Here is a 17,247-nt window from a genome sequence, read left to right as displayed (position 1 = left end):
GGGCATATCAACATAGTGACAGTGCAGAAAGTAAGATTGACTGGGAGTGAATACACTGGTTGATTACAAATTATTGATAATTTTTACAATGGTTGGGACTGGGCTGTTCTTATAGCGATCAGTTCGTGCACGTATGGGCTGGATGCGGTTGTGGTGTCGAACAGCAAATCTCGGGCGTGAGATCTCAGGTGGTAGTAGGAGCCGGTGTCGAGGATGGTGCAGAAGCGTCTTCCCAAATTTGCAGAGGAGGTCGTGGTGATTGTCAGTGAGAGCCGAGAGGGTCAGTGTGATGAGCGCTTCTTGATATGTGGAGTAGGAAGGGGAGAGAATAATCTTGCATGCCCTCTGTGTGTGTGTGTGTGTGTGTGTGTGTCTCTCTCATAGTGTACTCCTTTCCCTCCCCCCCCTCCCTCCTTTTTTTCCTTTCTCCTCTCCATCTTATCCTCCCTCCTTTTTTTCCTTTCCCCTCTCCATCTTATCCTCCTTTTTTTCTTACTCTCCCCTTTTCCACTCCCTCTTCCTCCAACTTTCTTCTCTCTTCCCTTTCTCCATTTCCCCCTTTCTCTCCCCTTCCCGTCTCCCTGCCCCTTCTTCCTGGTCCCTTCCTCTCACCCTCCTCCTTCTAAATTGCTTCCCTCTATCGTTTTCCTTCTTGACTTTCCTTCCTCCCCTCTCCCTCTTCCTCTCTTCTTCTACCTCCTCCTGCCCTCCTTCGTCTCCTCCTCCTCCCCCCCCTCACTCTACATTCCATATAATCTCCCGCCCTCACCGACCGGCCACCAGGGGGTCACTCATGAAGAAACAGCCTTAAATTCCTACACGTCTGTCATGTAGGATGGGTGACCTCGACCCATCATTCACTCTCCTCCCTCACAAATACTGGAAGAACCTGGTACAATAATTTTTAGTTGTTTGGTGTTTTTATTCCTTACAGCTAACGTGACCCACATACACAGGGGTTACTTATTTCTTTGTCTGACGGAGGCTACTCGTCGCCTGGCCTTATACGTCGGCTTTTGTTTTTAGTTAACAGTTTGAGTAGTCCAGTCAGGCCATGACACTGAGGAAGCTATCACTCAGGTTCAGTTACCATAAAGAGTCTGTGTCTGCTTCCGAACTGAATCAGTATCGAAACTAAATGAGACATTGGAGCGCCAGCTGCGTCTCACTTTAAGAAGCTGGTTTTCCAGGCATCTTCGTGGTGTAGATTAATACAGTATAACCTTTTTCTTTTCTATTTTTAATTTCTTTGTGTTCTTATTTTTTTCGCCCCCCTAGGCGCCGTTGTGGGTCGTTCGACCTGTGCCCGGGTGGGCTGATTCCCGTAAAAAAAAGAACTAAAAAGAAAAACCCCTGAGATTATGTTCCACATAACATTCCGTTCTGAAGGTAATAGCAAAAAATACGACAAAAAGACATTATTCCTCACCTCCTCTCTCATTGGTGTTGCCACCCTGGACCTCTCACTCTCCAGGTGATGGCAAGTTACTTTAGTTCTCAGGGAAGAATGTCCTTTTTAATACATATGGAAAATAATTATGCCCTTGATCATTATGACAACACAGAAATAACAATATATTTAAGTGGTTATCAATAATATATTTAGACGTGCATCTATATTACATAAAAAATATGATGTAACAAATGCAAAGGCACTTATTTTTAAATAAAAAAGTGCAATAATAGTGATATCGTCCATCACCAGCCCAGCGGCGAAGGTGAGGAACTGCTTCACGCCCTGTTTTTACTAAAAGACTGAGTCCCTTCATTTAATATGAATTTACACATTTTAGTGTGTTGGTCTGACCCCCACACATGAGTCACAGACGAGAGGGCTCAGAACAGTAGGCCTATACACAGCTCATCCCTAAAGAGCTCCTCTCACTATGATATAATGATAATAATGGCTGCCTGTCGTGTTCAAGGATGGCCGGCCCAAGGGCCACCAAGGCGTTAATTTGCTTCAGGTGTAGAAGCTGTCGCCAACACAACAACCACACCCTGAGTTAACGAACTGCATGACCCAGTGTCAAGGAATAGTCCGAGAAGACCGGACAACTCGCCAACTACACTGGCTAACCATTACCCGGGAACATGATCAGGATAGTGATTAACTTCCACGGCCCTAATTACTGCTGGGTAGACAGAGCCAAATGACGAGCAGAAAATTGGCCATAGTTTCACGCTGCCCGGGGATCGTACCCGGGTCCACTCGCTGTGAGGGGAGCGTGCTGACCATGAGACGACCATCACCTCTCATTACACCGAGGCTGGCAACAGTGTTGGGTAATCTCTTTTTCACAACCTGTGTTATATTGCATTTACAGCTGTGTAGTGGTGCCTGTATAGAGTTTTTTCACCTGCATATTATATAACTTTAGGTTGTCTATATTTTTTCAAGTAAAACAGAATATTCGTCTTAATACAAGACAGATGACCGCTTATTATATAATCTGTGGCCAGGTGTACTTTATTAATTAACCGCTTCATTACTGTACAGGTTCAGGTGATGTCAACAGTGTTCAGACATAACCATTCTTATTATTATTATTATTATTATTATTATTATTATTATTATTATTATTATTATTATTATTATAATAACTAGGGGTTTCACACACACACACACACACACACACACACACAGGGAGTTGTTTGGTGTGTTCCATACTTACAGGTACAGTGTGGCCAACTAACGTGACCTTCACCCACAAGGATCACTTTGTTCTTCGTCTGGCATAATCATCGTGGTCGTCTGGTTAACTACTCTGTTGGTTGCAGTGTTGCCAGAAGCCCTTGTGTCCTATTGGTTCATTGTCTTGACTCTATAAATATTTATAGTTATTTTATATTTCACACACACACACACACACACACACACACACACACACACACACACACACACACACACACACACACACACACACACGCGCCACACACACACACAGACACACACACACACACACACACACACACACACACACACTACAAAAAATACCACCTTTTATACTCGACCCAAATTATAAGGACGTAAAGAAAACAAAAAAACAAGTAAACTCTCACACTTTTTATTACAACAAGTGTGACAGACAGACAGACACATCACACTACTGCCATATATCACAGATTAGTACACGCTACACCCCGTCCCTGGCTCATACTGCCTCCCTTAGTCACCATCTCTTGCCTCTCCTCTACAACACAACCTTAAGTTATGTTTAATTCAGGTCTGTAAATTCACACTAATATGAATATCAGTCATAAATCACGTGAGTTAATTAAAATCTAGACATAAATCACGTGGATTAATTGAAATCTAGACATAAATCACGTGGATTAATTGAAATCTAGACATAAATCACGTGAGTTAATTGAAACTTAGACATAAATCACATTAATTTATGCTCTTTATTATACGTTAAATCTTGGCAAAAAACCTCATACATTTGGTTATTTTCTCATATAAATCACGTATATTTATTTTAGTTCAGACATAAACCACATTAATTTGTTTGACTCTAGACATACACATACTAAAGAAAGACATGAATTAATTATCCATAATTCCAAACAGAAGCTTATTTAATCTGTCTTCTTTACATTATTTTTTTTCTTCAGTATAACAGATTTAAATACAGATCATGTACAGTCACCTTCACAAGTGCGTTTACAGGCGCTCGTAAGGGTTTGTGCAGTGTGGCAACGCTGTGTTTGTTTACATTCGACAGAAAGAAACTCACAATAGTATAAACTTACTATGGAATCAAAGTAAAACAATATTACAACAAATATCTCAAAGTAATGATTTGTGGAATGTTTATATGATGAGCCCCTGTAAACACACTAGTGAAGGGGACTGTGCAGTACATAGAATTCATTACATCGATGAAATAAGATAATTTTCTTTTAATTCAAGAAAAAAAACACTAATATAATGCTAGCTCGGGGATCCTAGACAGTCAAAATAGCGAATAGTGTGAATTAACGACCAAAGAACTCTCTCACTCACTTCTCAATTATATATATTGAAACTTACTCTTGCGGAACACACTTAAAGCACTGAACTTGCTTGGTCATCAGAGTTAATTTTATCTTAAACTTCTACACAAGTTTTCATTTACATGTTTATAATATATTTTGAGGGACAAAATTAAACTCGTGAGATAGTATTATGTGGGGTAATTAATATTCATAAACAGTTACTTCATTATTAAAGACGTATTAAGATTTCTTTATCTGAATTACATAGATGTGAAAATTTACTTGAAAACATACTGTACACGTAAAGTCATAAAATATAACTGTTGGGGAAAAAAGTCGAGATATTTCCCCGTGTGTCACTTGGCCTTTATATTACCACCAAATGTATCAGCGACATATCAAGCGTTACCTTCGTCATCTGGGGAATGTTCACTTCATATTAACCTGACTCATAGTTACTTTCGTCGTGTTTCTGTGATGTGATTATTGTCCGCGCCACGGCTCCTGACTTACAGCAAACCAGAATCATTCGTGCGTGTTGGTCCACCTTGTGTGACACCGTGATGACTTTATCCATGACGGAGAGACAGGGAGAGAGAGGTGACCTTTTAATTCTGGAGTGTGGAGTGTTAATATTTACACGGTATTGTTAACGCCATGGACGCAACAAGAACTGTGCCTTTTAACAGCGATACAATATGATTAAATGCTACTTAGCTTATTATTCATGTACAAAAAAGTAATAATATTATTGTGAATCCGGATTTCGTTAGGTGAGTTAGGCGAACGTTAACAAAAGCGCGGCGCGTTCTCTTATTAGTTACGATATTTTACTTTATACATTTTTGGGGTTTTAATCAAAACACTGAGGGACTATACAAATTATAAAAAAGCTGAATTAATTAGAGAAAATTCTGACGGATAACACAAGCAAGATAATAATTATCCCAAAGGCTATGCTGTTTACCGTCTCCTCACACACACACACACACACAAACTGGACGTGACAACACCCCGAAAACAAAACAATTCACGATAAGAAATAGAATTAGACGAAAATGAACGATATCACGTAAAGGAGTAATATCAAGGAGGATAATAAGAACACAAAATATACTGAAAAAACTTGGAGAAATAAAACCCCAGCACGTGTAAACTCAGTCGACCTTATGGTGTGGTTCTTAGTTTAATATTGTTATTCGTGGGGGTTTGTCTCTGCCTCTCGTGTTCTTCTCAGTGGGTGAGGAGTCGCATTGTCTCGGTAAGGTAAAGTTATGTCGCACACTAATTACCTATTCTCTCTTTCTTATTGTTATTTCCCGCCGCCGCTCCCATGGTGTGAGATATAAACAAATTCATGTGTTTATTTGTCCTTGTCTGTGTGTGTGTGTGTGTGTCCGTCCCGGGTAATGGTTAGCCAGTGCAGTTGGCGAGTTGTCCGGTCTTCTCGGACTATTTCTTGACACTGGATCATGCAATTCGTAAACTTGGGTGTGGTTGTTGTGCTGGCGACAACACACCTTAAACAAATTCACGCCTAGGTGGCCCTTGGGCCGGCCATCCTCGTTACACCAAGGGCAACCATTATATATATATATATATATATATATATATATATATATATATATATATATATATATATATATATATATATATATATATATATATATAATATGTGTGTGTGTGTGTGAATACATATGCCAGTGTTTATGTGTCTACTGTATGTATGTATATGTGTCCATGTGTTTGTATGTATGTGTGTGTTATTGTGTACACGACACCTGGGACACAGAACAAACTCCAGTAGTCGTCAGTCATGTTGACCTCCTCGCTATTGTCTCACTATTGGAGTATTTCCTGCCGTGTGTCCAGTGGCGTGGATAGGGATGTGGCCTTAGGGGTGTGGCCTCCAGGACCGTAGTGGGGTGCGGCGGGTGATGTGGCCACCTTCAGGACACTTATTCGTTTGGCACAGAATTGTGACAATTCGTTTGATAGAAACATTTCCGAATATTTCTGTCGTTATTTACAAATATACACAAATAAGCACGTTACGTATGCATGTGTAGCTTAACGCGTGTGTGTGTGGGGGGCGTTCTGCATGTGCGCTTTGCGGTACCAATGGGTGTATTTATGTTAGGAGAATGTCTGTGTGTGTATGTGTGTAGGGGAGTGTGTGTATGTGTGCGCGCGTATGTAACAAAATGGCACACAGTGGAACATGGTAATTCATATTTTCTCTATTTTACACAGATGACACTGGGAAGGATGTGTGGATGAGAGCACAGTAGTCCTGGAGTCACTGAGCGGTGCGATGGGTATTTGTACATAATTCAACAGTGGTATGTGCAGCTGACACTATCTAGACCGAGATGTTGTGGAGGTACTCGAGGGCGTGGGCGTGGTGGAAGAGACATGGTGGGCGGAGAGGGCGTGGTGCCAGAGAGTGTGTAGTGTGGGTCGCCAGTCCGGGCAGGCTGGGTCGAGATGAGCGAAGATGTATGGAGGCGGGGCGGCGGGCTTGGCTCGGGTCGCCCACGCCGCCATTTCGTTGTGGTCGAAGGAGTAACGTAGATTGAGGTAGTGAGGCTGGAGGCTCAGCGACTCTGCCAACAGCCCCGTCACCCACACGTCGTCCACCCAGATCCTGGTCGCCACACCCGCCTCCGCCACACGGGACAATTTGTCTGCCAGGTCAGGAGTGGCCACGTAGGCCAGGCCAGCGCAGTACCGCGGGTACTCGGGCCACGGGTAGCCCACCTCGCTCACCGCCCACTTGCCTGTTCGCTGCGGCTGTGTCCCAGCTGGCAGGACGTTGCAGGCAAGGGTGCGGCGGGGAGGGGGGAGAGGGAAGGTGCGCCCTAGCAGCGCTCTCAGCGCCGGTACGTCTATGAAGGCGTCATCGTCGGCCTTGACAAGGTAGGTGGCGTGGGCGCAGTGGTCGGCGGCCCAACGCAGCGCCATGACGTGCTTGTACGTGAGGTTGTGGTAGTGGTCGGTGAAGCTGCCCACAACGAGGTCCCCATGACGCCTTGCCTCCTGCTCCACTAACTCTCTTACCTCCAGACCGCCCATGCCGTCCTCTTCCCCCGCCTCTCCGCCGCCCCCACTGCCCTGTCCCAGTAGGAAGACGGTGCGAGCCGCCCACCCGCCACTGCAGTAGGAAGACGGTGCGAGCCGCCCACCCGCCATCAAGGTCCTTGTGGCCACCCCATGTGGCTCTGATGGCCTGCCTCTGCCGGAAGTGGTCAGGGCGGGAGTGGACCAGGAAAACGAAGAACAGTCGTGCAGGGGAGCACACCTCGCCCGCCTCCTGCACGTAGTGGAAGTCGTGCAAGTCTAGCAGTTTGGATGGTTCAGGCCGTGGCAACTGGTGCTCTGGTAGGGATGGCACAGGCGGGCGTGGGCGGGGAGTGGGCGTCGCTATGAGCATTGAGGTGAAAGCAGCGATGATGAGGTGGGTGGCGGCGGCAACCAGAGTGAGGCAGAGGGAGAACTGTGCCAGCCTCACCACACATAACCACCCACACCACCGCCCACACCACCGACCACACCACTCACTACCTCCACCATTCTCAGAGTCCGGGCATGGGCTGTTGCTTCTGCTGCTGCACCTGCTGCTGCTTCTGCTGCTGCCTCTACTGGAGCTGCTACCCAGGCGAGCCTCCAGCAAGTCAGTCTGCAAGAGGAAACACCATCGTCAAAATACACAAGTTAACACTGAGCTCACTGTACGGGCGCCTCGAGGGACGGCCATTAACCTCTGCTGTGGACATACTGCACTGGACATATATACTGAATATAAAGATGTAGGAGCATTAATACTATATCTCCGTTAACACTACACAACAAACTCTACTGACTAACTCGTCGTCAGCTATTTGTTATTAAACAGAGACAGACAGAAAAGTACACAAGAACACACAAAAATTATATATCTTGACTTGCCCAGAGAAGCAAGACTCCCACGTTGTCTGAATATTTCACAGATCAGCGGATGTTTTACCGCCAAGGTTTTAAAACTACACACATGCTTTTTTTATACGAATTTAACGTACAACCATCTAACCTAATCTAATATAACCTAACCTTCACAGCAAAAAGCTTGCCTTGTATTGATAGCCTTATTTACAAGAGTACTTTAGTTCACGGCAAAATATCCACTTTCTACTTACTGATTAAATTCTATATTCACCATCAATGTTTAATATTCGTCTATTGGATCACCTGAAGATTAGCCCCTCAGCTTATTTCACCTGACCAGCTAGCTGTTAAGGCGCCCCCGCTAGGGTTACTGACGCCTGGAGGGTGTTGACACAGAGGTTCTCGCCCCGTGACAGGTTATATCAACAACTGTGATGTCACCCCCTCTCTGACGCGGCGAATTGAAAACACAGAAAAAACATTAAAATTTTGTTAGCCTGTGTAAGGTCAATAACCCTGCCCACCACCCAGTGTGTCTTACTGTCCTCCTACACTCTGTTTCTTCCTGTGCCTCTATCATCATCCTTTACTCTACACCCTCACTTTCCATCATCCACACCCCTCACCCTCCATCATCCACACCCCTCACCCCCACCTCGTCTCATAATTGTATTCAGTTTCTTGTCTATTATCATCCTCATTTTTCGTCTCCTCCATGTTTGAGGAGACCAAATAATGATAGTTGTATATACGTGCTTCACCCTGTTCCTCGTCTCCCTCTCTTGGTACCTGATCATCTGAGGGAGAGAGAAGCTAAAGTATAGGTATTGGTATTTGTGGAGATAGTCAACCATCTGCCTCATCGTTGGTCTTCTTACCGAGGAGCCAAAACACGTGGAGAATATTGTCCCCTGTTACCTTACTCCTTAATTGATCTGTTTCGTCTTATTTCTTATATGGTGAGAACGGGGACGATAATGGATCACCTGAACACTGTATACCTAACCTAACCCAACCTAACCTAACCCAACCTAACCCAACCCAACCCAAACCCAAGCCCAACCCAACCCAACCCAAACCCAACTCTCTAGGTAGCATTAGTGTTCTTTAATCACCAGGTAACGTAAGGTGGGGTGGGGATAATTACAGTCAAACAGGAAACAACAAAGTCCTCAAGAGCGTTCAGTCACTCGCTGTTGTGTGCCGGACTACAAGGTGACTCCGCTGGTGCCCACTGATCAGACATTACCGGAGACGTTCTCTGTATGCTAAAGGTGATTCCTGAGGGAGGCCGTGACGTCCTCAAGCGGCCAGTTTACTCCTTGTTATAGTAGTGATGTTTTCCCACGAGTGACTTGGCAGGATGTTGTTGTTTATATGAATCCTGAAGGACCTGTTTGTTGTTGTTGTTTGTGGTGGTGTAACACAGTAAGCGTTTATTGTGTTGACCAAAGGATTTGTTGTATTAGTTGTTTCAAGAGGCCCTGAGAGTCTCTTTCTCTCTCTCTCTCTCTCTCTCTCTCTCTCTCTAAAGTGTGATGTAAGATATGGACGCCAGCTCACTTAAGCACTGCACCCCATGACAGCTGCAGCTGGTGTGTGTTTCATGGTCAACGTGTGAACCTTTTGCCGCTGATTGAGATATTTGCATAAAACCAATCAACTGTTGTATACTTTATGAACAATATCAACTTGAGCAAGAAGGAAGTGTATATATTTATTAGTGTGTGTGTGTGTGTGTGTGTGTGTGTGTGTGTGTGTGTGTGTGTGTGTGTGTGTGTGTGTGTGTACTGTCACACGTCGCTTCAGCAGCTGGCAGTCATGAAACAGGAGGCATAAAGCCGTGACCCTGAGGTCACTCGTCGGCTTCCCGCCAACCACACACATACACACAGCCGCTCACGACCCTGGAGGGAAGGTAACACTTTCACTTGTTTCTCATGGAATAATTTCTTAGGTGAATACTGAAGCCAATACGAGGTTCGTTCCGCACATATTTCTCTCTCTAGATGAAATTGTCTGTGTTTATCATCTACTAATTCGTGTAAAGATGACGTAACTAATATTTATAAATTCGTTTTTTTTTACACTAAGAGCAGCTGGAGGATATGAAATATACCCGGGAGTCTTGTCAGGAAGAAGACTGTAATTATAGAGCCACCTGGACTAGTGCACCGACCTGACGAAGGATAATGTCTCAGTGAAAGGAAGACTGGCAAGGGGCGGGACGGGGAGATATGGGAAGGCTTAAGTCATGAGTCGAGGAGATACTAGGAGAGTGAAGAGAGGGGGCAGATACCTTCCAGAACGGATATATTTCATGAATATATTATAGGCTGAATCATTAAGAGCAAACTTGGTGGGTGGGATGGAGGGAGAGGACTAGGATGTGTGTGTGTGTGTGTGTGTGTGTGTGTGTGTGTGTGTGTGTGTGTGTGTGTGTGTGTGTGTGTGTGTGTGTGTGTGTGTTTAGAAGAACTTCAGAAATAGTTTTAAGAGAATTCTGATGTGAGACTTGGCAAATAATTCTCAACTGTTCTCCCTCACTCAAAGTATTATTTTATCTTCGGGGGGAGGAGGAGGAGGAGGAGGAGGGAGGTTTAATCAGTAAATAAAAGACCAGGCAGAGTTGTGGTCCATCTTGGCCACGATACAAGGATGACAACCTTTAACAACACTAAATATTTAAAACGCTGGCTCTAGGTTCAGAACTTTAGAGGGCTGGAACAGAGAGAGAGAGAGACAGAGAGAGAGAGAGAGAGAGAGAGAGAGAGGTGAAGTATGACAGACAGGTTGCCACTCGTCGACTGAGTGTGTGAGAAGGATAACACTGGTCAGCTTCCCTCCCTCACACCCGTCACGGCTGGAGGTGGAGAAACAGCTGTCATTCTCAAGTCCTCGATATTCCCAGTTCGGTAAAATAATTTTTTTTTTATCCTGGCTAAGAATTTGGGAAGCTTCATATTTTTCTTTGTTTTAACGGAATCATAAAATATAAATACTTTTCTTACACAAATATAATAAAACCTTTTTCTAGTGAATTTAGTAACACTCGTCTCCAGGAAAATGTCTTGCCTCCATGCGTCGTGTCACTCTGGGTAGACTATTATGAGCTTGACGGACATTCCCAAACCTCTTTTGACACGACCCTCTCCCCCTCTCTCCCTCTCTCCCTCTCCCCTCCTTCCCACATTTCTCACTCTGTCTTCACTCCTCCCTCCTTCTCTGTATCTGTCTGTCTATCAGTTAATATTACTCTGTTTTTTTTACTCTCTCTCCGTCTGTCTGTCTGTCTGTCTATCTACCAATCTATGTCTGTCTCTTTCTCCATCCATCCATATGTACTTTACCTATATATTCATCTGTCTCTCCAGTTATTCATCTGTTTAGCATCTACTTATCTATACTTTTATCTCTCTCTCTCTCTCTCTCTCTCTCTCTCTCTCTCTCTCTGATCCATCTATCACTGTCAATTTCTATATTTCGTTATAGTTCTCTCTCTATCTCTTTATGTTGTTCTTGTTCTTTATGTTGTTCTTGCTCTTTATGTTCTTGTTCTTATTCCTTTTTGCGGTGATTGGTTAATTCACTCACATGGCCTTAAGCTCAGGTCAAAGAACACACGACGGAAAGAATTCTACTTGACCCCTTCATTAACTTGGTCACGATCACTGGCCCCGTTGACCTCTCCGTAAGCACAAGTTAACTGGTTCTTTTAGTTAGGTCAAGGTCAGGAGAATGTGATTGCCCGGCTTGACCTTTGTTCTGATCCACACTGGGCGGGTCTTGAGTGTGGATACAACGTGTGTTTTGATGTTGTGTGAGGATGACAAGCTGTCCTTCATGGTCGTGTTGACTCTGTTAACTGATACGATTTTGGTGATACTTAGACCTGGCGTTTTATTGTGGTAGAGACCTGGCGTTTTATTGTGGTAGAGAACGTGTTTTATTGTGGTAGAGAACGTGCTTTATTGTGGTTGAGAACGTGTTTTATTGTGGTAGAGAACGTGCTTTATTGTGGTAGAGAACGTGCTTTGTTGTGGTAGAGAACGTGTTTTATTGTGGTAGAGAACGTGCTTTATTGTGGAAGAGAACGCTATATTTTATTGTGGTAGAGAACTTAATATTATATTGATATTATTTATTGATTTTTTATTGATGTGATTATTATTATTATTATTATTATTATTATTATTATTATTATTATTATTATTATTATTATTATTAGTAGTAGTAGTAGTAGTAGTAGTGTGTGTGTGTGTGTGTGTGTGTGTGTGTGTGTGTGTGTGTGTGTGCACCTAATGTGTCCAGCGAGCAGAGTGCGTCTCTCAGGTGAACACAAACCATCCTCTTCTTTCTGTTTCTTCTTTAAATAGTCAGATGAAGTTTTACGGTCAAGGTAAATTGACTTTAGCTCAGGATAATATTGGTGGAAATTGTTGCTTGGTAATGTATCCATGAGAGAGAGAGAGCTAAGGAGGGAGATTGAGAGAGCTAAGGAGAGAGATAGAGAGACCTATGAAGAGAGATAGAAAAAGAGCGAGTTAAAGAAAGAAATGGAATAAGAGAGAACTGAGGAGAGAGAGAGAGAGAGAGAGGTGGTCTAGGGTCGTGTGAACGCTGTACACAGTCGTTGCTAGTCTGCGTGACGACCACTACCATTCGCTAGCTGGTATATCCGCTCCCTGCAGTTGCCAATTACTTGCCAAGCAAAACCTAATTCATTCCGAGCTTAAGCTAAAACACAACACTCAGACAACGGAAGAGCAATTACCGTAAAACTTCATTATCCAGAACTAAATAATATCGTTAGCTTCATGGAATACTTCAAGGAACACCGTGACGTTTAATATATAAAAAAAGTTGAAACAAAATCTAATCATGGAACGCTTGGCATGAAGAAACCCTAATAATAAAACTCACTCAAGGAAAATAATAATATTTCTCTCGCAATTAATTTTTCAGCTCTGCGGGTTTTTTTACTTTGAGAAAAAAATACTTAAAGTATATTGAGAAAACTTACGATGTTTTACATATATATTTTTAAAAGACTTTGGATGTTTTATCGAATATGAATCCGAAATGACAGATGTTCCTACGATAATGCATTCCTCCCTCTCTGTAGTTACGGCAGAATCTCGCTGTATGTATGTATGTATGTATGTATGTATGTATGTATTTATGTATGTATGTATGTATGTAAATGAGACAGGTAGATTGCTTCTCACCTCAGCTCAGGTAAACTATAATTAACTTCCAAGTAAACTTCAATTAAAATCCAGGTAGATTATAACTAAACTCAAGTTAAATTTGAATGACAATAATTCCAGGTAAACTATAAATCAGGTAAACAATGAATCCAGGTAAACAATGATTCCAGGTAAACAATGAATCCAGGTAAACTATAAATCCAGGTAAACTATAAATCAAGTGAACAATAAATCAGGTAAACTATAAATCAGGTAAACAATAAATCCAGGTAAACTTTAATCAGAATTCTGACGATAAAATATAATTCTTTCTCAGGATTCGTCGAATTTCACACCGTTCTTGACACAGACAGACAGACAGACATACAGAGACAGACAGACAGACAGAGACAGACAGACAGACAGACAGACAGAGACAGACAGACAGACAGACAGAGAGACAGACAGACAGACAGACAGACAGACAATATGAAGGCCCACTATACATCTGTCAGAGGATTCAGATTCTTAATGGTTTGTTAGATAATTTTATGCTATCTATCTATCTATCTATCTATCTATCTATCGTCTGTCTCTGTATGTCTGTCTGTCTATCTGTCTTTATATATCTGTCTGTCTGTCTCTGTCTGTCTGTCTGTGTGTCTCTGTCTGTCTGTCCGTCCGTCCGTCGTAGTAGTAATGTAACATTCAAGCAACAGTCGGGTAACAGTTAGTAACAATAAAGGAGGTTGCACACACACACACACACACACACCGGCTCCTACTACCACCTGAGATCCCTCGCCCGAGAATTGCTGTTCTACATCACAACCGCATCCAGCCCATACGAGCACGAACTGATCGCTATAAGAACAGCCCAGTCCCAACCATAGTAAAAATTATCAATAACTTGTAATGAACCAGTGTATTCACGCCCAGTAAATCCTACTTATTGCACTGTCACTATTTTGAAATGCCCTGTGGTTTGACCTTCTCCCCACCTAGTTATTATATATCATATTTGTATCACTTATGTTACTTGTATATTATTTGTAAATCAAGAGACCCATTCCCCAATTATGTAATTGTATATTTTCAGCCTTCCGGTTGCCATGCTCTTTCAATAAACCGTTAATTATTATTATCACACACACACACACACACACACACATCACCTCATCCTACGTCTTGATGTGACTGTTTCTTATTCAGCCTTTCTTCACTCTGTCTTCATTAGGTTGAGTGTCTGTCTGTCATCATCATCATCATCATCATCATCATCATCATCATCATCACTATACCTCATTACCTACCTGGGTCTGTTGCCACTACCACCACCCTCACCACCACCTCTACCCTCACTCACAACACCACTACCACAATCACAGTCCTATCAGTAACTAATTAGCTTACCTGTGATTACCTCTAGTGGTGGATCGTGTAGGTACTGATCACTATCTACACACACACCTACACACACACACACACACACACACACACACACACACACACACACACACACACACACTACACACTACACACACACACACACACACACACACACACACACACACACTCAGAACTTTTACCTTAATCTCTCAGGTAAAATTAATGATGATGTTTTTCCGTTTTTCCTTTTATTCCTTCCGTCTATCCTTCCGTCTATCCTTTCCGTCTATCCTTCCATCTATCCTTCCGTCTATCCTTCCATCCATCCTTTGCGTCTCTCCACCCGTCAACCCTTCCGTCTTACCGTCTAACCTTCCGTCTTACCGTCCGCCCTTCCGTCCGGCTCCTCCCCCACCCTACCTGTATCTCGCCCTACCACACAAGACCCACCCTGACCCCGTGTTTCATGCGTTAATGATGGGTCAAGTGTTGTCACCTGTACCATTGTTCTTGAATGGTGTTTGTTTACTGTAAATAGTGTTGGTGTTTTGGTTTAAAGAATATGACATTTTTTTCTGTGTTTGTACGAATGTTTGTAAGTGTTTGGATATTTGTGTTTGTTTATCTATAGTTTCTTTAGTGTTTATATGTCTGTTTGTTTGTACTATCGACCTCACGGTGTTTGTGTACGCGTGTATAATGGTTCTTTATGGTTTGTATATGTGTTTGTCCGTCAGATTGTTGTTTATGTCTGTATTTTGAGTAGTTTATGTGTATGGATGGACTCACAAGGCCTGGGAGGGGTGTGATGGTGTTTATACCTGTCTCGTTGGCTCACCTTAATGATCTCCTCCCCCCCTCCCCCACACGTGAGCTGATGACATCTATACGTCCCACCATTCCACAGTAATGATCGTGGACATACCGTAAACAGAGACAAACAAACAAACAAACAAACAAACAGACAAATACAAGGGAAATACAGGTATATGCACAAGCAGTCAAGTTCACAAACACCAGTTGATTTATAGCTGCAAACACACACACACACACACACACACACACACACACACACACACACACACCAAAATACCATGGACACAAACAAAATAAATTTATCTATCCCTGTCTGTCTGTCATCCTGTCATTCGTGTTTTTCTCTCTGTCTGTTTGACTGTCTGTCTAGATCCAACAAACATGGTTGGGAAAAGTCACAAGATAATGATGTGATTCTATTTATGTTTTCAAGACGTTAGTTAATTGGTGATGATCAGCTACTGTCTTCAAACTATTTATTGTCTCTCTTCTCTCTGTCTCTCTTTCTCTCTTCTCTTCTCTTGTGTTATTTAAACTTCACTCACTTCCTTATTTATTCCCCTTTACTCTTCTTCTTCTTCTTTTTTTTCTTCTTTATATCTCTCTTTCTCCCTCCCTCTATTTCCTTATAACTCTTCTTCTTTTTCTTCTACTTCCTCCTCCCCCTCTTGTTCTCTCAAACCCTTCCACCACTTTCCTATCTTTCTCTTCACTCTTCCTCCTCCATTTCTTCTTTCCCTTCCTCAAATACCTAATCTCTTTTCCTTTCTTTCTCCTCTTCTCCTGTCCCCCTCTTCCTCTATTTCCCTATGTCTCTTCTTCTCTCTTTCTACCCCTCCTCCTACTCCTCTTCTCCTTCTCTTCCTTCCTTCACTCCCCAACGAAGCAGTATGTCAAGACACTCACAATTACACCCCATTTTGACGTTCCAGCTCGACATAATACCACGTCATCTGGGGTGCCTGATGGCTGGGTGTTGTCACTCACTCAGTTTCGCCTCCCAGGTGCGCGTGTCTCCCTACCTCCCTCTCCCGTACAATTTAAGACCGACCACACACGGCAAATTCAGCACCAATAATACCTCCTGTTTTACTGACTTTTCTGATTATAATAATACTTTGAGATTAATAAGAAGTTTCATAATATAAGGCCTGTGAACTCCAAAATGAATGATGATTTTAGTCGTGGAGATATTCTTTGCAAAAACTCTTACTTTACTTTAGATTTTAGTTATGAAAGTGGAAATTTCACGCTGCCTTGAAAGAAAAGAAGATATTATTTGCCGTGGACCATTTACTAAAGTTCAGGACTGTCATATACAGTAGACGTGCACTGAATATGTTAGACACTGCCTGTAGTGTATGTGATGACCTGGCTGGGCTATCCTTGGTTAAGTGGGTTTATATACCTGTATACCTGCACTGTGTACATTGTTTATATACCTGCGATGTCTGTATGCTTGCTAAATTAATGTAAACTTTTATGATGATTTTGCTGAATAAATGTCAGTCCATCAACTATTTAACCAAGAGCAAAGGGACAAGCCCAGGTAAGGCAAACATTCGGATCCCTTGAAGATTGGCATCCATAAGAGCATAAAAATGGAGGAAACTGCAGCGGGCCTATTGGCCCATACTGGGCAGTCCCATTTACACCCAACCCCTATTGCTCATATAAGCATCCAACCTGTGTTTGAAGCTATCCAGCGTATTCGAGTTAATGATGATATTTGGTAACTTGTTCCACTCATCCACTACTCTGTTTCCAAACCAGTGTTTACCTATTTCGCGCCTAAATCCAAATTTGTCTAATTTAGAACCATTGTTACGAGTTCGCTCCTGGTTGGATAGTTTTAGTACCTTTGTAATGTCCCCTTTGTTTAGCCCTGACTTCCATTATACACTTCTATCAGGTCGCCCCTCGCTCTGCGTCTCTCGAGGGAGTGCAA

At 42.7% G+C, this 17,247-nt stretch overlaps 1 protein-coding gene across 1 annotated transcript in view; it reads right to left on the bottom strand.

Moving 5' to 3' along the window:
• Positions 1-5,664: 5,664 nt before the first annotated feature.
• The window catches only part of LOC121877826 (lactosylceramide 1,3-N-acetyl-beta-D-glucosaminyltransferase A-like), a 93,448-nt gene continuing 81,865 nt past the window's right edge, over positions 5,665-17,247 (bottom strand). The window contains 2 exon segments of the mRNA XM_042383710.1: positions 5,665-7,133; positions 7,135-7,660. Coding sequence (XP_042239644.1) covers positions 6,340-7,133; positions 7,135-7,660 — 1,320 coding nt within the window. The 3' untranslated portion in view covers positions 5,665-6,339.

This window comes from Homarus americanus, unplaced genomic scaffold (assembly GCF_018991925.1).
Source record: "Homarus americanus isolate GMGI-L3 unplaced genomic scaffold, GMGI_Hamer_2.0 scaffold24523, whole genome shotgun sequence".
Classification (NCBI taxonomy): domain Eukaryota; kingdom Metazoa; phylum Arthropoda; class Malacostraca; order Decapoda; family Nephropidae; genus Homarus; species Homarus americanus.
Note: the sequence above shows the minus strand (reverse complement) of the source record. Positions and strands in the feature narration are given on the sequence as shown.